This window comes from Muntiacus reevesi, chromosome 7 (assembly GCF_963930625.1).
Source record: "Muntiacus reevesi chromosome 7, mMunRee1.1, whole genome shotgun sequence".
NCBI lineage: Eukaryota > Metazoa > Chordata > Mammalia > Artiodactyla > Cervidae > Muntiacus > Muntiacus reevesi.
This window is the reverse complement of record NC_089255.1, coordinates 70,021,761-70,048,590: the sequence shown is the minus strand read 5'-3', so window position 1 is coordinate 70,048,590 and position 26,830 is coordinate 70,021,761. Positions and strand designations below refer to the sequence as shown.

Sequence of the window (26,830 nt, the reverse complement as noted above, 5' to 3'; positions counted from 1 at the left end):
GGCCCTCCCCACAGCGCGTCCCTCACCACCCTCCTCCCCCGCCCCGGGCTCGACTAGGCAGATTTCCTTTCCCGTGCTTTTCTTTCTTCCTTTTTTTTTTTTTTCCCCCTGTTTCGGTTCCTGCCGGCCAGGCCAAGGATCCTTTGCCAGGAAGACAGCGCCCTCTCTCTCCTCCGGCCGTGCCCGCCGCTGGGCTGCGCCCCATCCCAGCTCCGTTGACCTGCCCTCGCGTCCTTCTCGCCCCCGCCCTCCCCGGCCCTGTCCCTTCCTTCTTAAGCCCCTATGCCTCTAGGCTCCCAGAATCACTTCAGGGAACAGCCCGAGAGGGCGGCGGAGTCCGAAGTCTTCTCACGTTCGGACAACTGGTCTGGCCGGAACGCCGGACCCCTGGCTGCAGAACTGGGCGGAGCCGTCCCCAGCGCAGACGCAGCGCCCGAGAGCTCGAGCATGGCCCCGGGGAGGGGTTCGTGGCGACGGGGCGGGGGTTAGCCCGGCTCCCCCAGACTGGGCAAGCGGGCCCGCGGGCGGGGCTGCGAGTATGCTGCGCTGCGAAGTCTCCCGGGCGCCGGCGCACACCTGGCGGAGAAGCCTAACCCGGACCCGGGATGGGCCGGCTAAACGGGGACGCGGGCCTGCACGCGGGGTGATGGGTGGGGGTGGCGGGTGAACCTGAGGTAAGAAGAGCTCCCACAGCCTTGTTCCCAGCCCTAAAGGCGCCCCTCGCGGCCCCCCGGCTGCCTGGAAGCCTCACCCTGCTTCCCCCACACCCTGTGTTGGAAATGGTTGCAAAATCCAAGCCCAGCCCCAGCGGGCGAGAGGCGCGGAGGGGCATGCGTGAGTGGGCACCCTCCACCCAGTATTTCCTTCTCTGCCGCTCAGAGGACTGGGGCTTCAGACAGATGCTCGCGGCCCATTTGGGAGCAGAAGCAGTCAAGCTGCTCTGTCCGCGACAATCTGGATCCTTTAGAACCCAAACACTGTACTCGTATGGGAATGCAGAAACGTTTTCCACGGCGTGGATTTGCACCGACATAGAGGCCTGAAGTGCTCCCCTGGCCCTCCCTACAGTTCGCTTCAGGCTCACCCCGCCGCAGAGCGCAGGCGGCTCCTAGAAATGAACTAATCTAGTCACAAACCACCGGCCGCCCCTAACAAAGCGAACCTTCTCGGCAGCTCAGCGCCCAATTTGTCCACAGCACTTTCTTCCGCAATTCAGAAGCATTATCTTGGTTTTTAAAGTATCGCGGCAGAAACGTGGCAATTATCCTGGGCTCGGGTTACGCTAAATGGCTTTGGACTGAGAAATGGAAGAATACAAATGCCGCGAACGTGCTGATCGCTTTTCTGCCGGGCCTGGATAGGGGTAGGGAGGCGAGCTAGAAGACATCCGCCAGGCAGAGGGAGGAACGGCGCAAGTTCCCGCCCTTGGTTCTCTCTCCCAAGGGCACCAACCAGAAAGAAGTGTTGGGCTTTATTCCTAGAGCTTAAGGATTCAGAGCGATGGTCTCCTTCATGGATCGTGAGAGATGGGGTCAAATCCCGACAAGACAGGGGCAAGTCAGGAAGCGTTTGGGAGCTTCAGGCATTGCTGGGATAAAGAAGGGAAGAGAGGTCAAGGGTCAGAGGGAGAGATGAAGAAGAATCCAGCTCCGCTTCAGGACAACTGCCCTAAAATTGGAGCGGGAGAATGGCACTGGGAGAAGACAGCCACAAGGAAAGAAGAACCGGAGCGAGGCGTTCCCTCCTGAGCGAGAGGCAGGCCTGGCCCTGGAGTCCTGGCGCACGCTGTAGGGTGGGAACCTGCGAGAATTGGAGAGGCCCAGAGGCCACGAGGCGTCTCCGCACCGGGGGGGCGGGCGGGCGGGGGGGGAACTAATACAGAAAATCTCTAAGAATCTTCATCTCGGTTCACCGGGGTGAGTTTGGGCCTGGAAAATGGGAAGAAAACAGAGTAGCGAAAGGCGTTCGGGTGCCGGTTCCCAGCGCGCAGACGCCTTGCTCGACCCAGCGGCCCAGCCTGCAGTGGTAGCCACGCTGTGCGCGTGTCTCTTTCCCTTTCTGCGCAAACCAGCCCCCACATCTTGAAGTAATCAGCAGCCGAGAAGGGACTCGTCCCCCTGGCATCTCAGGTTAAAGAAGGAGGTCCAGGAAAATGTGGTAGAGCCATTACAAGAAACCCGAGCCGCAGTCATCAGGGACTCCAATTGCCATCGCATTAGGATTGATTAGAGACCAGCAGTACCGTAATGACCCGGAAAGAGGGGCAGCCGGGGATTATTAATATCAGAATGTGGCGGGGAGGGGAGGTGGGCAAAGGCAGGGAGGGAAAAGCAAAGTAGGGAGGGAGAAGTTTTAAGTTACTAGGATTTATATATAAGTGCCGGCTTACCTGAGGAAACCGGATAGTCAGTGAATCACGAAAACAATAAATCTAATTGCATCTAAAATTTCACGAAGCCTGATTTTTTTTTGGGGGGGGGGGCGGGGAATCATCGTGAAAACCAGACCAAGATCTCGGTTTTTATAAACACGTAGTTTTATAAGCCTGTTGTAAAAATGTAAGTGAAGAGATGGGGGGGGGGGTAGTGCTGGATGTTCTCTTCTTACCAATGGGTCTCTACAAAAAGATTTAGGGAATCTATTTGTGAGTCATTTGGGGTCTTCTCTCAAGGGATATAGGGCAATGGAGTGGACATTTTTGTAGAATCTGCAGAGGAGTAATACACTAAATTTTAATTGAAACAGTGATACCTGGGTAGTGATTTTTGTTTTGTTTGAGACAGGATCGATCAGGATCCCTAAGAGATGTAGAGAAGAGAGTGGTTTGTCTCCTTCCTTGGACCATGAGCCAAAACAAATCAGCCCCTGATGATCTGGGCTGAAACGCAGCTCACTGGATAATTAACTCCATCTTTCCAGTCCACCCTAACTGTTTATTTAGTGTCACCCTGCATTACCATCACTAGCACTTTCCTCTGAACAGGAGTAACTGCAGGCTTTCACCTCCCAAAAGGAAATTCTTCTTAGCTTAGACAGATGCAGTATTCAGGATGTACATTAGTTGACCAAAAAAAGTTGATTGGAAACTCAATGGAAGATAAGGAGTCTTGCCCTGAGGTAATATTAATAAAGCAAAGGAGGCAAGAACATCTTAGGCTCTTAAGAACAGATTCTCACAACACTCTCCTTCAGTTTGCAGAAAGGTGCTTGGCATCTAATGTTGAATGGTGTCTTCTGACTCAAATCTGGTGGTTGGCAAGTCTCTGGGCCTATGCCTTCTCAGAGCGCAGCTTAAATCTGCCCTTTTCCCCCAGGTGGCTAACCCACCTTCTTCAGTCCTTCATGGGCGCCCCCACCTGTTGACTACAACACCACTCCGTGTGGTGGGTCCTTACCAACTGAGCCAGATGCCCCTGCCAGGACTTCAGAGTCTACTCACCAGGCACTGCCTGGGTGCAGGATATCAGCACAGCATGGTCTGTGAGACCTCACAGCGCCTGGTCCTGGGGAAGCGGGCGCAGGCGTCAAGAGCTTTGAGGAAGGAGAGAGAAAAAGAGAGAAGAGAGCAAAAGAGAAATAGAGGGATCCAGAGAGAGAAGAGAGGGTGTGGGGGGGTGTTGGACAAAGAGAGTGTGAGAGAGAATCGCGAAGGAGGAGACAGTGAGGGGACGAAACGGACAAAGGGTGAGATGGAGATACGAGACAAAGAGAATGAAGGAATCAGAGGTTCACACAGAGAATGCATGAGCTTCCTCTTTCAGGCTGAAAGAGAGAATGAGTAGAAAGAGACCAAACCTGGAGACGCACACGGAGGGAGAGGGTAACTTCCCCAAACACACGCACACCCACTCCAGCACGGTCCCCATTCACTGTGGTTCCCTCGCGGCGGTGTGTCTCTGCCTGTTGTTCTCTTTCCTGTCTCCCTTCCCCGACCCCGAGACAATGTGGAGGCTGTATTTTCAGGAGCCGCGCGGGGCGGCAGGGTTTTTAGCTGCAAGCCGGGCTCGCTGCCGGCTCTGTTTGTCCAGGTGTGGGCGGGGAACGGCAGTCTCCCGGCGTCTTGGGCTGGCGCTGCGTTTTCGCACCGAGGAAGCGAGAGGCTCTGGTCGCGCGCTTCCCGCTTCCAGGAGAAAACTCCCTCCCTCCATACATACATAAATATATTAGGGGAACAGACAAATCTTCATTGTTCAGAAATAAGCCAAGGAGGCCGCCCGGCTCCCCTTGGCCCGGCCAAGCGAGGCTGGAAGGAAGGGAGGGAGAGAGGCGGGGGCCGCGCGGATCCGGTGTCACGTTGCAGATTCCCACTAAAGATAACGAAACGTGATCTATTTTTCAGAGCAGCAAGTGGATGGGAAAGAACCTTGACAACACAAAACTCATTTACTAATGGACTGGTTTTGGATTTCTCTCCTTCGGGTCCGCACATCGCCCTGCCTGAGCCCTCGGCCTATCCAGAACTCGCGGGGAGCAGCGTCCCCCAGGAGGCAGGTGGGAGGCTGCTCCGGCGCCGCGCTGCCCTCGGAGCCCGGCATCCGGAGGGGTCGAGGGCACCTGGAGTTTCCGACCAAGTAAAGGAAAAAGATGAACGTTGTCACTTCAGCCAGGATTTGGGATCCTCACTGCCCCAGAGCGACGACGCTAATTCATTGATGAAACACCTTCCAAAGCCCTTCCCTTTCAAATATCTGTAGGTAGAGTAGAATCCTCGCTGACGTTCTTGATGGCAAAAGAATTCCAAGAAAGCGGGCCAGGAGCCTCTAAGCAGCTCGCTCCAAGCCTGAAGGGAAATAAGTGGGTCTCAGCCAGAGGACACAAGGCCTTGTGTTAACCCGACCTAGAAACCCCAACACCAACTGATGCCTCCGCATCGACCTTTCCACAGACCAGTTGTGTGCACCCGGCGGTTACCTGCACGGAGGAGGCACAGAAGAGCAGAAACCTGGTGTTGGGAGCCCCTTTCTAGCTGTGTTACCCTGGGGACCCACGAAGCGGCGAGGGCAGCAGCTCGTGCTGCTCGTTGCCTTTAAATCTCCGACAAATCTCTGTTTTCTTGTGATTTGCATTGACAGCAAAAGGTTTTAAGTTACTAGAACAACTCAAACCTTTCTGTGTGCGATTTAAAATGGATCATTTGGTTTATGTGGTTTGTAAATTCATGTCATTTTACCTCTTTTAGTGGTTTGCAGTGAAAGGTTCCATTTTGGGAAACCTTATATATCCGAGCCAATAATTAACATTTATAAAAATTGGTTTCCCTAACCGAGGGATCGAAATAGCAGGTAGGCGCGTTGGTACAAAGCGAATAGCACATTTCCTTTCTACTCGTGCGATCTACTGGACTGAACACTAGGAGAGAAAGGCTGGCGGCCAGGGCACGGCCTCCAAGGATGAGCACCCCTTCTTATCAACCCCGGTGCCCGCAATCGCCGCATCCGCACAGTGGTCTTCCCAGTTGTCGCCACCGTCTAGTGCGTCTTGATTCCTTTTGAAGAGAGATGAAAAGAAGTGGGCAGGGAGGTCTGGAGGAAGCCGGGGGCGGGGGGCGGGGAAGGTGGTGGGTGTCTAATTGTCATCTCTCTGCCCCCTGTAAATCTATACCTGCCCTTATTTGTCCAAGCTGTGCCTCATTTCCTTATACAAAATTGTTAATTACAAAGTACATCCCATACTCAACTTACCCTTTGTCTTTTAAGAGACGTGGTTATATTTACAGACTCCCCCGTCCCCCCCAACACACACACACACACACACACACACACACACACACACACACACACACACACACACACACACACTGTAATTCTGCGCACTTGCTCCAGACTTTAGGGTATTCACTGATTTTTTAGAGCCGAGTTTAAACTTCCCTTCCAGTCCGCACACAGCTGCCATGTCAATAAGGACTGTTCCAAGCAGAGACATTCCTTCTGGCAGGACACTGCAGCTCTTCAAGACTTCGTATGAAACATCATGAGCACTAAAATAAGACCATGAGGGAAAATTACCAGACACATGGGCTTGGGCTCAGCTTTGCCAGGTTTCCAGTTTAGAAAGTCAGTCATTCGGCACACCATGTGGTAGGGGTTCTCTTGAAATAATATGCACCCATTAAATGCACTTAAAGATAATCCCAAACATAATGAAATATCAGCATTTGCTTCCAAGTTCTAATTGCCTAGGATACTGAAGGGTTTCAAGGTTTCAAAGGTGCAGAAAGCTTTGTTTGGGAGTTCATCGGAGCAGCAGCTTCGTGTCTACTCAGTCTCCGGAGAGACAGATGGGGGTGGGTAGGGTGTGGAAACCCTTCCTGACTTTAAGATGTACATTGCAGGGTGCATTGGAATGGGTGCATTGTTTTAAAATCATCTAAATAATACAAGGGGAAACCCACACAGTGCTGCTGCTTCTTCCATTCCCACTTATGTCTCAATATGTAAGTGGTTCTGTGATGTATGCTCTTGCTGATGGAACCAAAACATATTTAAAGAAGACAAAAAAACTTAAAGAACCTAGAGTTTGTTCCGAATTTACTAAGAGGAGGAATTTAAATCAAAAGCATTTTTGAAGTGTACTTAAAATTCTGTTTTGAACTTATCTAATCAGAGATAAGTATAGCCATAAAGTCACTCTCCTTCTACCCTTTGGCTCCCCTTATCTCCATGCATTGTTCTTATCTCCTGCCAGTCTCAGCTACTGACAATAGATATCTCTATTTAGAGACGCTAATTGTTTTCAAACTCTTTTTAATAATTGCTTTGCAACAAGGTGTGCAAATGAGGCTTAAGATAATTACAGCTCCATTTGTTTGTGTAGTTTTACTAAGCATTCTCCACACATACACGAAATAACAGATGATGGGACTGAAATTGCAAGACATCTCTCAGTCCCTGGCAGTAAAATAGGCCAGCATTGCAATCTAAACTCACGCGCACACACACACACACGCACGCACATGCACACACACACACACCCCTCTATTTAATCTTCTTGGAGCCGCGGTCGTCCTCGCTTTGAGGGCAGTGTCCCTCTCAGACCAGGGCAATATTATGTTACAACCGAACGACTATTGGAGCCGGACACAGTTTTATTTAATTTACACCCCATCCAGCGCCTTTCGTGCGATGTTCCCAAAGCATTTCTGCTAATAGCAAGTAAAGCTTCTCAACATTCCTCAGTAGCAGAGGTGGCAACCGCACAGATAGGGAAACCGAGTCCAGAAGCCTGCCTGCCGACTTAAGCCACAGATCATTAAAATTCCGAATCGCAAATGAACCCTTGGAATCTCTATTTGCTCAGCAACTATGCTCTACACAACTCTTCTCTTGGTCCTAAATAGTCGCGGCCTTTTGAGAATGAGGGAAGCGCTATACAGCTGGGAGTATTTGTGCGCTTTGGAGGGCGGTGGGGGCAGGAGAGAAGAGGGGAGGAAATTAGGTTTGGCTCCTGGAGCTGAAGCCAGCCAGGAGAGAAGCCATTCTTGCAGCGACTGCAGCCCGGAGGACTGGTCTACTCTTGTATTATTTATCGCGTTCCATAAGCTATTCATCAATCCATTACTTATTCATTCCAACATTAAGGTAATTAAATATGAGCTCACCGGGAAATGGCAAGTCTGCAAAGGACAGGGACAGAGGTACGGAGGGAGAGGAGGGGAATTAGAAGGTCTGGAGCCATTGATTTGTGCAAAGATGTGCGCGTCTGCCCTTAGGTGACACAGCAGAGGGGGCTCATGTTGCAGGGTCCTGACGCGCTCACCCACTCCCACCGCCCCCCGTCCCCGGGAAGCACCGCTCCCTCCTTTCTCCCCACTTCGCTTCCCACCACTCGCGGTCCCTCTCCTCCCTCCACTCCCTATCCCTCGCTGTACAGCCTCGCCCTCCCCGCGCGGGGCGGCGCGGCCTCGCGGCCCGGCCCGGCGGCGCGCGGGCTGGCCAGCCCCGGATAGGCGCCGCCCGCAGCCAATCAGCGCGCCGAGGACGCTGCGCGCTTTAAGGCAGCTGCAGGGAGAACAGAAACCAAGTTCCCCGGCAACGAGCAGCATCCACCCGGCCAGAGGAAGGAGCCAGCGAGGCCCGAAAGGCTGCGGAGTGGGCCGGCCGTTCCTTTTCCAGCGCGCGCTCTACTTCTCCACTTACTCGGCCTCCCGTTTTCAAGTCTCGACTCGCTTTTACGCCTTCGCACAGCCTAGGGAGGGGGTTAGAAGCTGCCGCGCCCCCCTCCCTGCGGCTGCCTCTCGCTGCTTTTTCGGCTTTGCTCCCTGCCGCGTGCGCCCGGGTAGTGCGCCCCGGCAGGCCCCAGCCATGTCGATGCTGCCGTCGTTCGGCTTCACACAGGAGCAAGTGGCGTGCGTGTGCGAGGTTCTGCAGCAAGGCGGGAACCTGGAGCGCCTGGGCAGGTTCCTGTGGTCGCTGCCCGCCTGCGACCACCTGCACAAGAATGAAAGCGTGCTAAAGGCCAAGGCCGTGGTCGCCTTCCACCGCGGCAACTTCCGCGAGCTCTACAAGATTTTGGAGAGCCACCAGTTCTCGCCTCACAATCACCCCAAGCTGCAACAACTGTGGCTGAAGGCTCACTACGTGGAAGCCGAGAAGTTACGCGGCCGGCCCCTGGGCGCGGTGGGCAAATATCGGGTGCGCCGAAAATTCCCTTTGCCACGAACCATCTGGGACGGCGAGGAGACCAGCTATTGCTTCAAGGAGAAGTCGCGGGGCGTGCTGCGGGAGTGGTACGCACATAACCCCTACCCCTCGCCGCGTGAGAAGCGAGAGCTGGCGGAGGCCACCGGTCTCACCACCACCCAGGTCAGCAACTGGTTTAAGAACCGGAGGCAAAGAGACCGGGCCGCCGAGGCCAAGGAAAGGTACGCGGCATCATTCCCGCAGATCGGGCAACCCTGGGAAGCCTTCCTTTCCCCTCCGCCCCTTTCCACCCCCGCAGGCACCAACCACCTCGATCACCCCGCTGGCCCGAGCCGCTCCGCGGGGCGGCGCCCAGGCCTCCGCGGCACTGCGGCGAAAGTTCATGAACTCTGAGATCGCTTGCTAGGGATGGGGGGGTGTGGGGCGGTGTTCATCTGATTTGAGTGTCCGCGCGTGGATTTCCTGGGATGTGAGTGTCGGGAAACGTTGGCGCTAGGTTTGTTTTTCATGTCTTCTTGGCTGGCTAGGGGGAGAGGAGTGGCGGGTGGAGAGTGAGTTTTTAGATCAAGCAGAAGGGAAATGGTGATTGGTATCGCGGGGGGAGGGGTTCAGTGGGGGCTGAGGGTCTCGAACCTCTCTCCTCTCGCACCCCGGAAGGGTGGAGCTGGCCTGAAACTTCTGCTCAGTTTCCACTCGCGCCCGGTCCTTCAGTCGCGCTTTCCTGGCAGTCTTTTGGGTGAGAGGTCGCTTCCATCCGCACTAGCTGCACAAAGGGAGGAGTCTTTCGAAAGAAGTCCACAGAAGAGAGTGCTTTGGGAGGGTTGGCGCTGCGCTGACTCCCCGGCGCCCCAAGCCCAGAACTGATTGCTCGTTCGTCGTCTCCCTCCGGCCGTCGTCGTCCGGCCCGCTGTCCGCGCCGCTCACCCGGGCGAGGAATAGGTCTCCAGCCTCAGACTTCTCTCACCCCAGAACACAGAAGCCAACATTTTTTTCCAACCTGTCTCTGCCTCCCCCCTCCTCCTGCGAACACCCCAGGCCACCTGGCCCGGCTCCACTCTTTTGCTGTAGAGTTTCCGACCGAGATTCGGAAGAGGCTTGGGGAGGCGGCGGCGGCGGCGGGGAGAGCGCTCCGGGGAGCGGAGCAGTTTAGGGGAAACCTGAACGCCCGAATCGGCCGAGTTTCTTTTGTTCGCTTCGGAGCCTGGGGGCCGAAGAAGTCGCCGCCTTGTTCCCCTCTGGGAAGCAAGAGTCTGGAGAAATTCAGCTGAGATGGGCATTTTGGGGGAGAGAGACTGCGAGAGATGGGGAGACAGGCAACTCCGGGGTGGCAGCGTTCTGGAGGCAGAAGCGCGAGGGCTGCGAGACCTTAGAGTTTACCGGCGCCGAGCGCCCAGGCTGACACCCCGGTGCATCACAGCCGCTCAGGCTGTGCCGGCTCTTGACGCTCCCCTGCCGGGCAAGGGTGCGCCGGTGTGGGTGTCCGCAGGGAGTTTGAAAGAGCACCGTGAGGCGCTGAGGACTGAGCGAATAACACCGGGCCAGGGACGGTACAGTTCCATTTAGACGTCTGTTACAAAACGGCCGTCCTTTAAGCTAGGCCAGAGGGCCCACTCCCTGATGAAATCGGAGAGACTGGCTGCGCTCCCTGTGTTTACTCAGGTCACTGGGCCGCTCTGGACACCACTTCCCATGACCTGTCCTGTGCCTCTGAAACCACAACCTCCAGGCAGGGGCAGGGAAACTCGATGGTTAATTGTTTCCTCAGATGGGAACGGGACAATTGACTTGATTCACCACTAAACATCTGTGCACTGGGCGATGTTCGACCCCACCCCCCCGTCATTTTCTTCATCACCAACAACCATTTGTTGGAAGATTTTCAGATTTCTTTACTTCTAAATGTGGTACTCAACGCCTTGATAGGTATTTAATAATAACTGTTAGAACAAAAATTTAAAAATAATTTTTGTGCATTTCAAATCAGCCCTGCTGATTTGACTTTCCAAACTCTGGAAGAGGAAAGGACCCAGCATCACCTTTCTCAAGTCTCTTAGGCCTCCTCTCTTTCCCCCAGGACTCTGTGGGGTGGGTGAGAGGGCAGAACTCCATTTGGGTCAGTGACTGATTGCACAATGGCCCTTGCCTTCTTCCAACTCCCCTCCCTCCATCTCACACTTTTCTTTTTTTTAACCATATGGTGTTGTCCTCTGTTTCTTAGGGAGAACACCGAAAACAATAACTCCTCCTCCAACAAGCAGAATCAACTCTCTCCTCTGGAAGGGGGCAAGCCACTCATGTCCAGCTCAGAAGAAGAGTTCTCACCTCCCCAGAGTCCAGACCAGAACTCGGTCCTTCTGCTGCAGGGCAACATGGGCCACGCCAGGAGCTCCAACTATTCTCTCCCGGGTTTAACAGCCTCGCAGTCAGCGCACAGCCTGCAAGCCCACCAGCATCAGCTCCAGGACTCCCTGCTGGGCCCCCTCACCTCCAGTTTGGTGGACTTGGGGTCCTAAGAAGGGAGGGACTGGGGCCTCGAAGCAGCAACTAGGGACACTTGTAAATAGACATCAGGAACACTTTTTGCAGCTTGTTTCTGGGGTTCTTTGCGCATAAAGGAATGGTGGACTTTCACAAATATCTTTTTAAAAATCAAAACCAACAGCGATCTCAAACGTAGTGCCCTCTTCTCTCCGACTCTTTCCACTTCTACATTTCCCCTCCCAGTGTGGAGATCAGGGGAAAAAAAAAAAACCCAAACAAACAAAAACATCCAGTTACCCAGCCTTGGTTCTGGGGAACCCGTGTTCCTGCTTCAGTAGGCTTCCTTTTTCTTTTTCTTTTTTTCAGTGAATGGAATTACAGATCAACTGGATTTTAATTATTTCATCTTAATTTATTTATGGAAAATGTTTTGAGAAGCGGAAAAGGAAATGAAAATGAGAGAGAGAGGGAAGTTAAAACAGTGAAAAGATCCTCCAGCCTGAGAGGAACTGGTTGCATTCTTAAGGTGAATAGGAAAAATATGATCTTATACCTTTTTTGATGGGGAAAATTAAGTTTACATTTTTCATATTTAGTGTTAAATAATTTTATGTAGATTAAAAGGAAAGAACAGTATTAGGGGGAAAAAAACAAGTGCCTAAATGTCTTAATGCTCTCTATGTGAGGCAGTTAGAAATAGAAGTGACCATTAGTAACACAACTATTTTTGTCAAATTTAGTGGGGTTTTTTGGTTGTTGTTTGTTTTCTTGGGTTTTTTTATGGCAAACTTTAAAAAATGTACCAATGTGAAAAAACACTTTCCTGAATGCCATTACTTCTCATGGCCTTGAAGCTCTCATATCTGTAGCCTACTCCTATTAAGGGTTTCTCCTATTCCTAGTTTCTAGCTTGCAAAAATACGTAACAAATCTGGCTACCTGGTATTTGTTACTAAAACAGCATGTGTTTGCAGGTTTCTTTTCCATTGTACCTAAACCAGTCTAAATTAAAACTTGGTAGAACACCAGGAGTACTGATTCTGTTTCTGAAAGGTGAGTTGTGTACTGCTGTCATTGGGCCCCCCCCTTTTTTAACAAATAGGGTTTTTTTTTTTCTTTATTACTTAATGGTGGTTATGAATTGCAGGGTACGTTGAAGGCCATCCCCTGAACCAAGAATGGTGACTGAGTTAATTATATGACAGAAAAAGAGCGAATTCAAATTTGGTGTATTTATTTATTTTTTATTACTTAGATATACAGTTTTGTTTCCCACTAGCTTTTCTCCACATAATTCGTACGTTAGGTCTTTTGTATTATTAACAAATTTATGACAAGACTGTGAAAGTAAAATAATTTATCTGCTTGGAGAACAAAAGGGAACTCGTACAAGGATAGCAGCATTGTGAATTAATTTATACAAATAGAAAGCAGACCGACAGGACAGGAGCTCTTTGCAGTGCTGCCGGATGGTGTCCAGAAAAAATCCCAGTAATCATGTAGGCTCCATATTACTTTTGCCTGGGGCAAAAATGATGTACCTTGTATTTAGCTTTTAAAATTAGTGAAACAAATGGCATTATTTATTAAAATTTTACTCAGGATAACAGGATTGGCTTGTTTGTGCTTTGTAAAATATTGCTCCCCAGAGGAAGTCTATTTATTTTATGACATGACAGTTTCATAATTTTGATTTTTCTCCATCTGTGTCACCATTAGTATGTTCATTTCTTACTCTTTCCTATCTTTCCTGTCCTGATCTGTAAGTGGGGGTAGGGGTATTAAGGCCTTCTTCTTCTTTTTTAATGCCAAATGGCTTTGACTGAGTTCCAGGGGAAAAGGGTCACTGTACTTAACTGTAGTCACTTTTACTTATAAAGTCATTTTTCCTCTCAGTGATGGACAGATGTTCACACAGCTGCTCAGAGACCATCCTTTGCATTGGGAGCTCAGAGTCCCAATCTCCCTTGTTAGTGTTTTGGATCATTAAGTTGGTGTTTATTTAAGTCACTAGGGTGTTTATTCTCCACGTCTTGGGCCACGGAGAAACGCCACCCTCTGCAGGAGGGGCTCTCACAGGGGATCTCCTCGCATTCTTCACATTCACTGCCCAAAACAAACACCCAGCACAAAGATAGCTTTCAATGACCCTGACAGGCTTCAAAGGACACCGCGGAAATCTCCCTGGAAAATAGGAAGGACCAATTACTTTAATTTCTTACAAGCCCTCTCTTCCTACTCTGATGACTACCCCCCACTCTTCCAGCTCTGTTGAGTATAATTTTAGACTCGGGGAAGTTCTGTCTCCCTGGGTGCCTCGGCCCACTTCCTGCTGCCTTGGTTGGTGAATCTTGGAAATGTCTGCAGATCTGGCAAAGAGCAGAGCAGTCCGGCCGGTCCTGTAAAAGCCCCTGTGATTACTACTTGTAAACTCGTTAAAAGGACAATTTTCTGTCACAGTCATAAACTCTTTGTAAAATCCCTGGCATTCGAGCCAGAGTGCACATATTCCAGATGTGTTTAATAAGAAATTGCACAATGTGCCTCCCTCACCATCCTCCTCTCGGTCTGGCTAAACCGGGGACAAGCAGGAGGAGGTGAGAAAGCTGGATGTTACCTTGAGTTTTCTTGGCAATCATTTTAGAGCAATCATTGGGGGGAACTAACCATATTTCTTTTTTTCCTCGAGGAAATCTTCAAGGACCAGCTGTCAAGGGACCTCCAATTTACCTTCTCGTCTTCTCAGTTTAACTGAATCAAAAGCCACTTTCTGATTTCTCCTTTACAGATTTCGTAAGGAGAGCCAAAATAATAAACAATGATTTCTAGATAGTTTTTAGAACGAAACCTTACAGAATTTTACCGAGTAAAATAAAGTAATACTATACTGGGGCGATTTTCAAATTTTGGATATTTTAAATCTGAATACAGGATACTTCGGGTCCCGGTTGCCTCTTCGCCTTGACCTCTTGGCTGAGAACGAAGCTTCTTTAAATACTCGGGAGGCCAGAGGGCTTGGCCGGCGGTTCCTGAATTTTGGCTTAGCAGACAGGGACTCAAGAGCCCCCAAGCCCCATGAGAACCAGACGCCGCTGGGGCCGGGAATTATCCTCCAGGCAAAGACAGCTCAGTCTTGACCCAGAGATGAAGTGGAGGCTTCCAGGAAGAGGCAGCGGCACTGGCACTTATGGGCGAACTCTGAATTTGCTGAGCAGTGACCCTTGTCCGGCCGCTGTCCCCCGCACCCTGAGGGCCGGTCGGGCCCCTGGCACTGACCGCGCACGGAGCGGCTGTTCCTCTGCCTCGCCGCCGCCGCCGCCGCCGCCGCCGCGCCTACAGCTGCGGCCGAAAGGGCTTCACTCCTTTTGCCTCCGCCGCCTGGAGGTCTTCGCTCAAGTCTGCAGGCAGAACTCCAGGTTAAGGGAGCCAGAGGTTTCCGTTCCGCGCGTCTCAGGATGCAGGAAACTGGGAGGGGGTTTCTCCTGCCACCCCGCAGACTCCGGAGGCTGCTCCCGCTCCTCTGCCCTCCCGAGGGACATGGAGTCGAGGCGCCTCTGCTCTCCGCCCCCAGACCCGGGCGGGGTCCCCTCACCTCCGCACCGAGGATCGCTCACATCCACATTCCAGGAGGGAGTCGCATCACAGCAGCTCAAGGAGCGGGGCCTGGTGGCGCGGCCCGCGGAGCCCCTGAAAGCAGAGGCTGCAAGGAGGTGCCGCGGCCTGAGCTTCGTGGGACAACGCGGCTGCCGTGGCCTTGGGCAACCCGGAGCCACATCCTAAGCCCTCGTCGGGTCTTCCTCTTTTGAGTCAAGGAGCTAAATTCCTGGCGAGACCCCCGAGCGGCGCTGAAAGCACTCCTGAAGGAGTTGGACCAGACCGGGTAGTGGCAGGAGGAAGCGATCGGGGCCGCTCACGGCTCCCGGGCGGGGCGGCAGGTGGGAGCGCCCCTGGGTCTCAGACGCCAAGGCGGCCGTGCTGAAGCCCCCGAGCTTGGTCGGGAGGCGGCCTAGGCCCCACCGCCCTCCCCGCGTCACGTATGGCCCTTGTCTTTTGCTTCCTGCGGCCTGGGTTTTGGTTCACGGGCCTGGGCTCATCCCCCGCGCGTTCGGCGGAGGGGTGCCAGAGGGCGCCCCTTCGATGGCCAAGGAGAGCGGTCTGGGTTTCTAGGGTCTCGGGCACGACCGGGAGGCAGCTCGGCTTCATCGACCAGCCGGGCCTGGTCAGGCGTTTCCCGCCCTGGCCCGAGGACCTGGGGTGAGCCGAGGCCCTGTCCCCACGCACCTCCGGGGCCCCAGGAAGGAGGCGCAGGCCGAGGCCCGCAGCGTGCTTCGGGCTGGGCCGGCACGGCGCACACTCTGCCCTTCTTTAGTGGGGCAGGTGGCGTTGACAGGAACAGGTGGGGCAGGGTTAAGGCGAAGAAAGTGGCCGATGGCCCACCTGCTCCCTCTACGCTATTTCGTCCTTCTCTGGTTTTTCCCAGTAGACTAAAAGTCTCCCAGGCTACCTCCTCCAGCCACCCCGAAGCCAGCAGCACCAGTGTCTGTGCCCAGTTAGTCCAGGCGCAATTCGCACCAAGGGTACCCGAGGGCTCAGTCCCTTAGCCCTCAGGGATGCTCTTAGGTGGTGACTTGTGAGCCCCCTCAAGGTCATAGTGAGCCTGCCTCCCCTTCCTCTCCAGTCTGATTGAATCCCATAGTACACCTGGCAGATGTTCTCGGAAGACATGGGTTAAATCAGCCAGGACAGAGAAGTCAAAATCTTGGGGGAATTGTTGGCTTGTCCTCTACGCAGAAAAAGTGCTGCCCTGGAAGGCCACATTTTCTCTAGTGTTTTAAACTGAGTATACACACACAACTTGGTTCCAGCTGATGAAACTGGAAACTTGTTCTCCCACTGAGGATGGCAATCAGTGTTTTAGGCGCTGTGGTCCTTTCAGACAGTGAGGAACAACACTGCAGTAGCATTTAAAAACAAAGAGAAAGAGACTGCTTGAGGCGCGGGTGTGTGCCTGACTCCTTCCCTTCCGAGTTTCAACTTCTCTTCTTTTAACTTGTTAATGGACAGCTGAGACCCCACTTCTCAGCAGGCGGAGCACAAACACCTTAAGGTCTGCTCTCCCATATTGCTTCACTACCTGGGAGTCTTCCCCCTCCCCTTTTGCAAAAGTGCCCACTAACTGTTTTCCTTTGCATAACATTAAAATATTCTTAAAATCGCAGGCGTCTCCCCCCAACCCCATCCAACAGGAGAATGCAGAAAGAAAAACTAATTAAAAACACTAAAAAACACAACCCAACCTTATCTTTGAAAGAGAAAAGAGTTAACTTCAGATTTAACACACACTTAAGTGTATCTGAAATGGCTACCCAATTGTAATTAAAATACTACTAGGTGATATTGGCTGCTCTCCCTTCACTGCCATTAATGGTTGTCATCAAAAAGACAGATAAGTAGAAAGAAAGATGGAGACATGGAAATGTATACCAGCTCTCTCCATCTGGTCCCTTGCTCTCGCTATCCTCCCTAACTTAGAAGATAAATCTTTTATGGAACTGACATAGGCAGATCCAAATAGAAGCACTGATGGATTAACTCCAAGCAAATTTATTTTAATTTGCTATATAATTTATTTTAGAATAAGATTTTAAATTGATCATAACTTTTAAAATGCCATGACTTATTTATAACAGATACATAGTTTATTGATGAAGTGGTAGTTCAGGACCTGAGCTGATACGCATTTGGCATCTTAAAGGGAAAAAAAAGGCCCCAGACTACATATTTCTTAAGATTTTTTTAAAAAAACCAAAACTTTGAAATGTTCTTTAACATTCCATAGAGTTGGCAGTTGGCATCCCTGATACAAAAATCTGCAGCTTCCAATCGGCAAGCCTGTAAAACCAACTTTCTAGGTGTTTTTAACCTTCTATTAAGTATTTTAACAAATTTAACTCCTCTCCTTCACGCCTTTAAAGCATGGCTTTAGCTGCTTTGCAGCACTTCAGTTCTAATCTGGGTTGCCAGTTATCCAAATAATCTAAATACCAGGGAAAGGCAATGGGGCTGTGAAAAAACAAAAACAAAAAAACCCAAATCAAACCTACTTAGCTATGACATTTTTAGTTGGCTCTCGAACAGATATTATTTTTGAACTATGAGCATCACTATGCAGCACAAAGTTCCCCTTAATTTTTGCAGCTTTGTGTGTGTGTATTAGTGGTGGGGACTGGTGTGGTTGGTGGAGAGGAGCAGCAATTTACAGAACTTAGAGAGAAAATGCACATTTTGAAGGTGAGGTGGCATAATCTTCCATACCATGCAAAAGGAAATTTTACATCAAAATCAAGGAGGTAGTTAATGAAGGATCATTAGCTCTGTACCTAGGATGCCAAGAATATGAAAGTAAGTAACAGCTTAAAAAATTAAGATAGGACAGCATGCCTTAGTATCTATGAAGTGAGCAGAACATTTAAACAATCGAAGCCTTGTCTGTCTTCAGATATGTGGTGAATATTTTCTATGCGTTGCTGATGCTATATAAACATAACTTGCTTCCTCCTAAAGTCAAGTTCTTTATTTTAATTGAAGAATAATATTGCTCAGGGCTCTACCTCTGAGTACAAATAGCTAATCTAAGAAAATCAGTTCTGGGAATCTGGAACCAATGGCTGTTTTCAAAATAAACAGACAAAATCTTCATAAAGAAGGCCAGGAGGATTATTTTTACACACAGTATATCTCCTGATTTCTCACTAAAAAAAAAAAAAAAAACCTTTTATGGAAAGACTAAAAGGCAGCATGACAATGGAATCCCCTTACCATATTTCTGTTTTTAAAAATCATCCTGATTTAAGACTCCCAAGTTGTCTTGGTTAAAGTTTCCAATATTAATATATCTTAGAAGAAATCTGTGTGCACTTCCTCTTTCCTCTTTTTTTTTTTTTTAATTTGCTAGTGTGGGGACAGAGATATAGGACAAATGTATTACAAATTTTTTTTTAAAAGGTGTAATTTAAAATTTGTGTTTATAATATTTAATGAATAGCAGGTAAACAGTATCCTTACAGCAAAGAACACCTGTGCTTTGTGCATTTGTTCAGCTAACTCAACTAAGGAAATTAATAAGGGAAAATTTGAAATCATTCTGATTGTCCAACACAGAGCCCAGTATGGATGGTCAACAAGGCTGACTTAGGGAAGAATCTCGGGGGTTGGGGGGGGGGGGAACACCCATTTACAGAAATTTCTTAGACGCTCATGTCAGAGTAGAGATTTTCCTTTTATTAGGATCCCAACTCCACTGACACCCCAGGCAGGAAGATGTCCAGATCTACCTAAGTTTGGAAATCACATTTGGGCTTCCTTTCAGTAGATAGGACCAGGTGACCCGAAGATGCCCCATTCGAATTGGTTCCTAGGTTCCAAGTCCCACTAAGATGGGAACCTCACAAACTAAGAAACTGCCAACTGGAGCAGATATAGAGATGTTCCCTCCAAATGTCATTCTTGTCATGTGGTGTGAATGTGTGTGGTGAGATTTCGGAAAATGTATTTTTCGTTCCCTTGGGGGACAAGAAAGAGTTAATTTGTTTTCTGACAGGTTTCACACTGTGGGCAGGTCTGCCAAAAAAGAGAGGAAACAGAGAACAGCGTATGATTAATTCTACCTGTTTTTCCCATGAGCGATCACCTGCTCCAGGGGTCAGGAATAGCAGGTAGCGCTCCCTCTCCAGGGCTCTGAGAGCTTCGTTTGTTTGGTGACAGCTGAGTGACAAGGCCTGAAACCCGAACCCATCGCCCGGCCTGATGGGGGGATAAAAACTCTGGATGTTCCCTCAAACATTTCAGGAAATGAAAGTTGTAACGCGATCCCTCCTGCGCCCACATCTCCCCCAGCAAACACAAAAGCTCAAAGGAGCCTTCTCGGATTGAATTCGGCCTAGAGTTGATGGAGGGAAAGCGGAGCCCGACGCGGGGCGGGGGGAGGCGAAGGGAGCGGGCCGCGGCCGCGGCTGGCAGGCTTTCTGAAGCAGGACTGAGGAGTGCAGAGCGGGGAGCGAGCTGGGCGCCAGAGGCCCGGGCGCCCCTGGGGGCCGGCTTCCACGCGGCGTCCCAAGCGCCCTGAGCCTCCAGACCGTGAGGACAGCTGCCGCCCCTTACGTTACATCTGTCTTTAGGGTCAATCTGAAGTGGGAAGGAAACCCTGCGGCCTCGAGGCCTGAGCACATCCCTGCTATTTGCGCGGCCTCCGCACCAGGGCCTAGAGTCCCCTGCGGGCCGCATCGCGGCCCGGGCCCCACCTTTGCGCCCACGGCGGCCTGGGCGGAGGCTCTGGGACCCCGCGCCTGCTCTCGGGCGGAGGTTGGACCTTCTCACCCGCCCCCAGGCGGGCGCGGAGTGAGCTGCCGGGACCCTGAAGGCCGGGAGGGACGCCGCGCGGGCCTCACTCAGCGCCCTCGCGCTCGGCCGCCGCCATCAGTCAGCAGCATCCATCCGCCTCCCGCCTCGCCCGCACTGGTAGTGGAAGCTCCCCTCCAGTGGCCGGGAGGAAGGCGTGGGGGGCGGGGCGGGGCGGGGGAGCAAGGGGAGCTGAGAAGTTGACGCTCCGACCCCCACGCGGCCAACCGTCCTGGGGTCGTAGTGTCCTGTCAATCAGCGTGCCCGTGGCCGCGCAGCCTCTGGGTTGGTAGGAGGAAGTAAACGCTAGGCCCCCTCAAGGCGAGTTTTCCTCCTTAGCCCTGACAGCTGTTACTGCTTTGTTCTGTAACAGCATTTTCAGTTTTTTTCTCACTCTGTAAATTCAGAAATCTTTCCCAGACATCATCATCAGCCCTCATTTCTCTCCCCAACCTTCATAGGGACTAAGAAAGTTATTTTCTTTTCCTCTTAAACGCGGAAGCTCGTTACAGGGAAAACTGACCTGGGAAGCAGAATAATGCATTGTCACAGATCCATCGCTTGCACACACTTGCAACTTGTGTGACTTTGGGCAAGTTACCTCACTTGGCCGAGCCTCATCAGGGAAAATGGGAACCATGATACTTACATAGCAGGGGTACCGTGAATGAGCTGAAGTATCGAAGGTAAAGTGGCTTGGCACTAAAGACAGTACCTAGTAGCTATAATTATAACAAGCTTGGAGATTCCTTAGGCGTTCACAAAGCTGCCTGGGAAAATTCCCATGATGCTAGAGTTTCCAGTGAGGGCAGCTTGTGACTATTTCCGCCTTTCGTGAAACATTGAAAGAAGCACAAGTCAGCCTAAGGTTTGATTGGCCTTTGGGGACAGCCAAAGCTGAGTCTTATTTCTTGAAGGTCTGAGTCTAGAATCTAGAAGTTTAACTTCAGTAATTTAATTCTGGAATGATATTTAAATTTATAGTGCTTGGAATTTGTCATCTCTGTTGTTCATGATCCGAACACTTGTGGAGATGCTATCATGTATGGTAGAGTTATATTGATGAAAAATAAAGCCCACTTAAACGTGCCTGAAAATGACAAATTACTTAGAAGGGAACTAGAGCATTCAGCTGAGTAGAGAATTTAAGGCCCCACCTAAATGTGTCAACATAAGTGTAGAATAAGAAAGTACTTAGAAGATTTAATGCCTTGCTGATGTTAACACAGTGCTGGACATAATAGCACCTGATAAATATTATTTGAGTAAATGAATGGGCTGCTGAAATGACGGAGAGTCTTTAGATAGAACGCAATTCCCAGAGTTGGAATTTTGCAGGACTCTCTTGGGTACATTTCTTCTCTTGTGACACTCTCTAATGATCACAAGAGATGAATAGTTCATTTTGACATGCCGCACATCCTTCTCTGATTTCAAGGACTTTCTCATTCAGGTATTATTGAAAGCTAAGTGCATGGCTGAAATTTGCATGGGTCAATGAGAGAGAGAGGAGAGACTATGATAGAAAGAATATGAGAGAGAGAGAGAATATGAGAGAGAATTTCAGGGTTACCTTGAGACATTCCACACCCCACCCCCTTGACTGACACACTCAGTGGTAGAACCAGAGACCCAGAACTACTGATAGGAGGAAGAACCCCAGCAAAGGTAGATTTAAAACCTAGAGTGTAGGTGAAGCATGCATGTGGTATTCCTCACTGAAAGAAGCATTTTGTGTACAATTCTTTATATTTTCCTCCAGCATTTTCATTTTCTTCAAAAGTATTCTAGACTGCTAAAAAGGTACATATTTAAGTTTTTAGCTTGGGGAAGTTGATCAATTTGTAGTCAATCACCATACATGTTCAAGATGTGTTCAGTAGGTTTCTTTTCTTTTTTTTGCAAAAAACCTCCTATATTACACTCACTAATTACTTGAGGTAGAGGTAGAAGGCAAAGACGCATGTTTAGAAATTTTTCAGAAAGCTCTGTTATATACATATACTCTGCCTTGTGCCTGCAGGATTGTATATGTCCCACATAATACTTACTTTTGGAAAATACATATTCTAATATTACATTTATTTGCAAAGTAAATATTTGAATGTAAGCAGTGCCTAGACAGAAATGGATAGAAAGAGTGGGAGTTCAAGCCCATCACTTCTAAGAATGTATCCTATAATCAGAGAAATATTTGTTAGGAACTATGACTATATTGCTGCTAAATCATTTGCATATTGTGAAATGATTTGCACAGTGTGAGGGCCGGGAGTTCTCAGAATTATACTTTCTGCCACTGTGTTTAACATGACTGAAATAAGGAAATATGTAGTGTTTTTCTTTCTAAATTGTTCCAGCATCCACATGTTTAGAAACACAAAAATATGTCCGTGTGCTCACTCAAAAAATAAAAAGAAATAAGAGAGAGTATTTTATACTGAGGGATAAGTTAATTCAAATTAGATTAAACTTTGCAGAGGGTGCTTCAAGGAGGTTTGGGTAGATTCCAAGTTTTAACACATCATTCAAGAAATGAAAGGCCTCAGGGCATTCTAAAAGGCATGTCCGCTCTAAATCAGCTTTAGTTCATTTCAAATAAAAAAAATATATGACTGGACTTGAAGGTTGGTTAGAGAGGAGTCTTATTTCTACTCTGTAGATGTATCATAGTGAAATAAAATAAGTGTGGAAATCCAGGCCCCTCAGTGTTTGAATTTCTCTAAAGGATTTATGTGTAAGTGCTGAGGCAGAAGTTCCTTTTCAATCATTTAACCTTCATGAAACTGACTTATTTGTTAATATGCTGAGAAGCATAGTAAGTTTCTTTCCACCAGAAATTTGTTATAGATTAAATGAATTAGCCCTCATGGAGTGCTTAGAAGATAACATACTAGATGTTTTCAGTGTATTTTATGAGGCATGACATTTTATGATTTTAATTATAGGTCAATCTCAGATAGCTAATGGGTCCTTCAATTGTTGAAAGTATTTTCCCCTTGTGATTAAGGCAAAACAATGGAAAAATAAGTCAATTTCTTATAAAATTTAAAGATTTCAATATTAGTTAGCTGAGCTAAACAGGGAATGAAATCAGATGCAAGGTTTATTTTTCAAAGTTCGAGTTTTTAGCACTGATGGTGGCAAATGTACTGTAAAAACATGCACATGATAAATGCTATAATTTGTCAAACCACCCCCCCCTTTAAAAGTAGTTCATGTATGACTTTGGGGTAATGAAGACTTGAATTTGAATAACTACCTGAAATAGATGGATAAGACATAGTAATCTAGAAGTACCAAATTTTGTGAAGATATGTACAAAACTCACAAACGAGACTCAAGATGGAGTCTAATCTTTCAGTGTACTTCTTATGAACAACACAGATGAGTAAGAAAGATCCATTTTCTTTGCTGGTGCTCTCAGCCATACTTCCCTTGAAAAGTGTACTGAAGGAAGTATGGTAATGAGGATTAGGAGAGTCAATACTGCTAGCCAGTGGGTGTATGGTGGATTGTATTACCTGCAGGAGTGGAGGCAAAATACCCATAAAATAGCCTTTCAGATTCAGTTTGTCTCAAGTTACATTGTGAAATTCAGTGGTTTGCTATAGTTGTATACCTGTTGGCTCTCAAGAATTAAACAGAGTTGGGGTGGGCTGACCCTTGTGCAGAAGGACATGCAGGTGGTACCAGAGGTATGGGGGTTTGTGGTTTCCTATGGGAAATTCTTTTGGTGATTTCATTCTCTCCTGGGTAGGGTGGGTAAGAGGCAGAAAGTCCAGAACCTGATTGATAGCTCCTTCTTGGATCACAGGCCAGTCTATATTGTAAAGATTAATTTTACTTACTTTCAAACAGACTATTATTTGTAATTCTAGCATTGGCTCTCTTTGACTGAGGACACTAATTAGTTAAAAACTGAAATTATTCATCCATTAAGAAAAGAGAGTTCTAACATGCCATATTTCTTAGCAGAGAAATAAAATCTTAAGTCTGATCATAGAATTCACCTTTATATTCTTTATTCTCCTGGAAATGGTATCAACAATCCTGGTATCCTGGCTGAAATTCAGGTTTAAGACTTCCCCTAAGCTTGTTTATATTCTAGCCATAACTGGAAGATGTATTTATTTATTCTTCACTTCCTCTTCTATGCTTTAGAGTGTTATTTTTGTGTGTGTGTGTGTGAGTGGCTGTTAAGCTGATGGCCAAGGAAGACTTTCTGTTTAGATATATTTTAATTGATTTAACCATTTAAGACTAAGCAACATTTATTATATCTACAAATACTTATTATGGGAAAAATATTAAAATTTCTAATTTTTGTGATGAATTATTGAGACTATGATACTAATGATTATATGTATTCAGTATCTATTTGAGCTATCAGACTGGTATTTTTTTTTAGTAAGAAAAAATAATATATTGGGTTTTATAGAAATCAGTGGATTATTAGGATGAATGAAGTACCATCTCAGACAAAGTGCATCTATGACTCAGTTCATGTCTGATAAAGTCTTATGTTGGATCAGCTATTAAAAGACATTAAACAAGGCTGGCAGTGAATTTCTAAATCTCTGCCGTAGAAACTTACAAAAGTTTTTTTGTAAAGTATGGGAACTTTTTTTATTTTCTCAGCAATTTGACTTACCTAGTTGTCTCTTAAAACCTGTATCCTTTTCCTTATATCTTCCTCTTTCACACATCCTCATAACCATTCCAGGTAGATTTGATGCAATTTCCTTTACAAATAGAAATAAGCACTATCTTTATTGAATGATTGATTCATTCATCGAAAGTGGGTAATTAATTAAGGCCAGTGGGAGGAGATATTAGAGTTGGTAATGAAGACGGATTAAGAGGGATAGGGAAAATATTTCTCTTTTTTCCTGATAAGGTTGTGCTTCAAATTAGCCAAAGATTTGAAAAAGGAAAAATGTAATACGAGAAGGGATTAGATGATTGAGTGAACTTTCCTGTGCTTATGTTGCCTGGTCAAGCCAATCACTTTGCACATGGGAAGCAGGCACATCAACACGGTGATCTCTGCTAAAATCCTGGCCCTTTTTCTCTCACCAGAAATGAATCCAAATATTTAGATATGCTATCGAGTTTGCAATTAATTTAGAAAATTTTGCCTAGAATGAAATCTCAGAAAAAGTGAAATCATGGCCATGCATGTACAAACAATGATAATAAAAATAAGTTTAAAACAATAAACATCTAGGATTTTAGACTCAGTACTGTCTTTGTTGATGATGGATACAAGGGAAAGGGGTGGCAAAATGTACCTTTAGCTATTATAGGAATGTTTTTCTATCTTGAGAACTTGGCAATAGTTAGAACACCACTGTTGAGAATGGCCTCTCCCCTACTGGTAGTATGATTTAAAATGGCTGTCTCAGAAAGAATCTGCCCATGGCCACTAGCTAATTCAGAGAATTGAGGTCACATTTATTTTAAAGAGTTGACCAGGTAAGTATAAAGAAAACTCTCTTTTCTAACAATGAGCAGAGACTTATGGTTTAAAAACGTTATTCATGAGGAATCAGCAAAATGGTCACGGAGTCAAAGGTAGCATTAACAGTGGAGATTTGACTACAGACGCTAGATGCAACCCCACATTGGGTAGCCTTATCTTCCTGCCTGATCTTTCCCAATAAGATTGTGCTGGTGGAAACTGAAAACTGTTCAGTTAGCTGAATGACTGCCCTTGAGGCAGATTGTCCCTGAGAAACGTGAAGCATAATCACGTAGAAATGCATCATGGTAACATCACATATGTTATAACAAAAGTACAGATTGATTTCATTGAGTTGCATATAATATATATTATCACTCATGTTTGGGGTATAAATATTTTTACTATAAAAATTTTAAAAAGGATCTTTGTCTTTAGAATGTGACTGCAGACCTTTGCCAGGCATGGTTTTCATTAAAAAACCCCAAACAAAAATGCTGCCAGAGCACCCCAGGAAGGTGTTAACCGTAGTAAATATTCATAAGGTAATGAGACAAAGATTTTTTATCTAACTAGATTTGGTGAATTTATTGGTGTTTAACAGTGTTTTAAACTAGGAAAAACAAATCTAATGTGAACAATGCTATCTTTTTGGAATAACGGTAGTTGTATTGGTTAACAAGTATAAGCATGTATATGAACTTTGGTTACACTTTCGAAACCAGATTCTTCCAAGTGCCTAAGGTTGTGCCTACATAAAACTAGTATCACAATCGTGTTAAAAAACAACTACCCCAAACCCAGTGAAAGCAGCCATTTGTCAAAACAGAAACCATAATACCTATTAGACTGAATAAGCCAATCTTCTAAATAGTTTGTAAGTTTAAATTAGGCAGGCAGTTTCATAACTTTCTTCCCCTCACCCTAAGTCTTCTAAGGTATAATAATGCTTTTAGGCTGCCAGGGTTCCATTTCTGTATTTTTATATTTAAATTTTTTTCTATATTTTGAATCAGAACCACATTTTCATCAGAGATCTGCCAAGGAGTATTCTGGTAGCCTGAAAACCCTACTGCGCCCAGCTCAGTTCAGTCGCTCAGTCGTGTCCGGCCCTTTGCAACCCCGTGGACTGCAGCACGCCAGGTTTCTCTCTCCATCACCAGCTCCCAGAGCCTACTCAAACTCATGTCCGTCGAGTTATGTTTTCCAACCATCTTATCCTCTGTTGTCGCCTTCTCCTCCTGCCTTCAATCTTTCCCAGCATCAGAATCTTTTCCAAGGAGTCGGTTCTTCGCATCAAGTGGCCAAAGTATTAGAGTTTCAGCTTCAGCATCGGTCCTTCCAATCAGTATTCAGTACTGATTTCTTTTAGGATGGACTGGTTGGAGCTCCTTGCAGTCCAAAGGACTCTCAAGAGTCTTCTCTGACAGCACAGTTGAAAAGCATCAATTCTTCAGCGCTCAGCTTTCTTTATAGTCCAACTCTCACATCCATACATGACTAATGGAAAAACCATAGCTTTGACTAGACAGACCTTTGTTGGTAAAGTAATGTCTCTGCTTTTTCATAGGCTGTCTAGGTTGGTCGTAACTTTTCTTCTAAGGAGCAAGAGTCTTTTAATTTCATGGTTGCTGTCACCATATGCAGTGATTTTAGAGCCCCCCAAAATAAAGTCTCTCACCATCTATTTGCCATGAAGTGATGGATCCAGATGCTATGATCTTAGTTTTCTGAATGTTGAGTTTTAAGCCAACTTTTTCACTCTCCTCTTTCACTTTCATCAAGAGGCTTTTTAGTTCTTCGCTTTCTGCCATAAGGGTGGTGTCATCTGCATATCTGAGGTTATTGATAT

General features: G+C 47.6%; 1 protein-coding gene across 1 annotated transcript; it reads left to right on the top strand.

Annotated features, from left to right (window-relative positions):
• Positions 1–8,030: 8,030 nt before the first annotated feature.
• On the top strand, positions 8,031–12,732 carry SIX1 (SIX homeobox 1). The gene is made up of 2 exons (XM_065941283.1): positions 8,031–8,860; positions 10,858–12,732. Exons 1-2 carry the CDS (start codon positions 8,301–8,303, stop codon positions 11,150–11,152), a joined length of 855 nt encoding a protein of 284 aa, XP_065797355.1. The 5' UTR covers positions 8,031–8,300; the 3' UTR covers positions 11,153–12,732.
• Positions 12,733–26,830: the final 14,098 nt, after the last annotated feature.

Bases quoted from the DNA above. Each gene is read 5' to 3' on its own strand.
- SIX1 (XM_065941283.1), top strand. From the start codon at position 8,301: ATGTCGATGCTGCCGTCGTTCGGCTTCACACAGGAGCAAGTGGCGTGC. The intron at 8,861-10,857 runs GTACGCGGCATC...TCTGTTTCTTAG, and splicing joins GCCGCCGAGGCCAAGGAAAG to GGAGAACACCGAAAACAATA.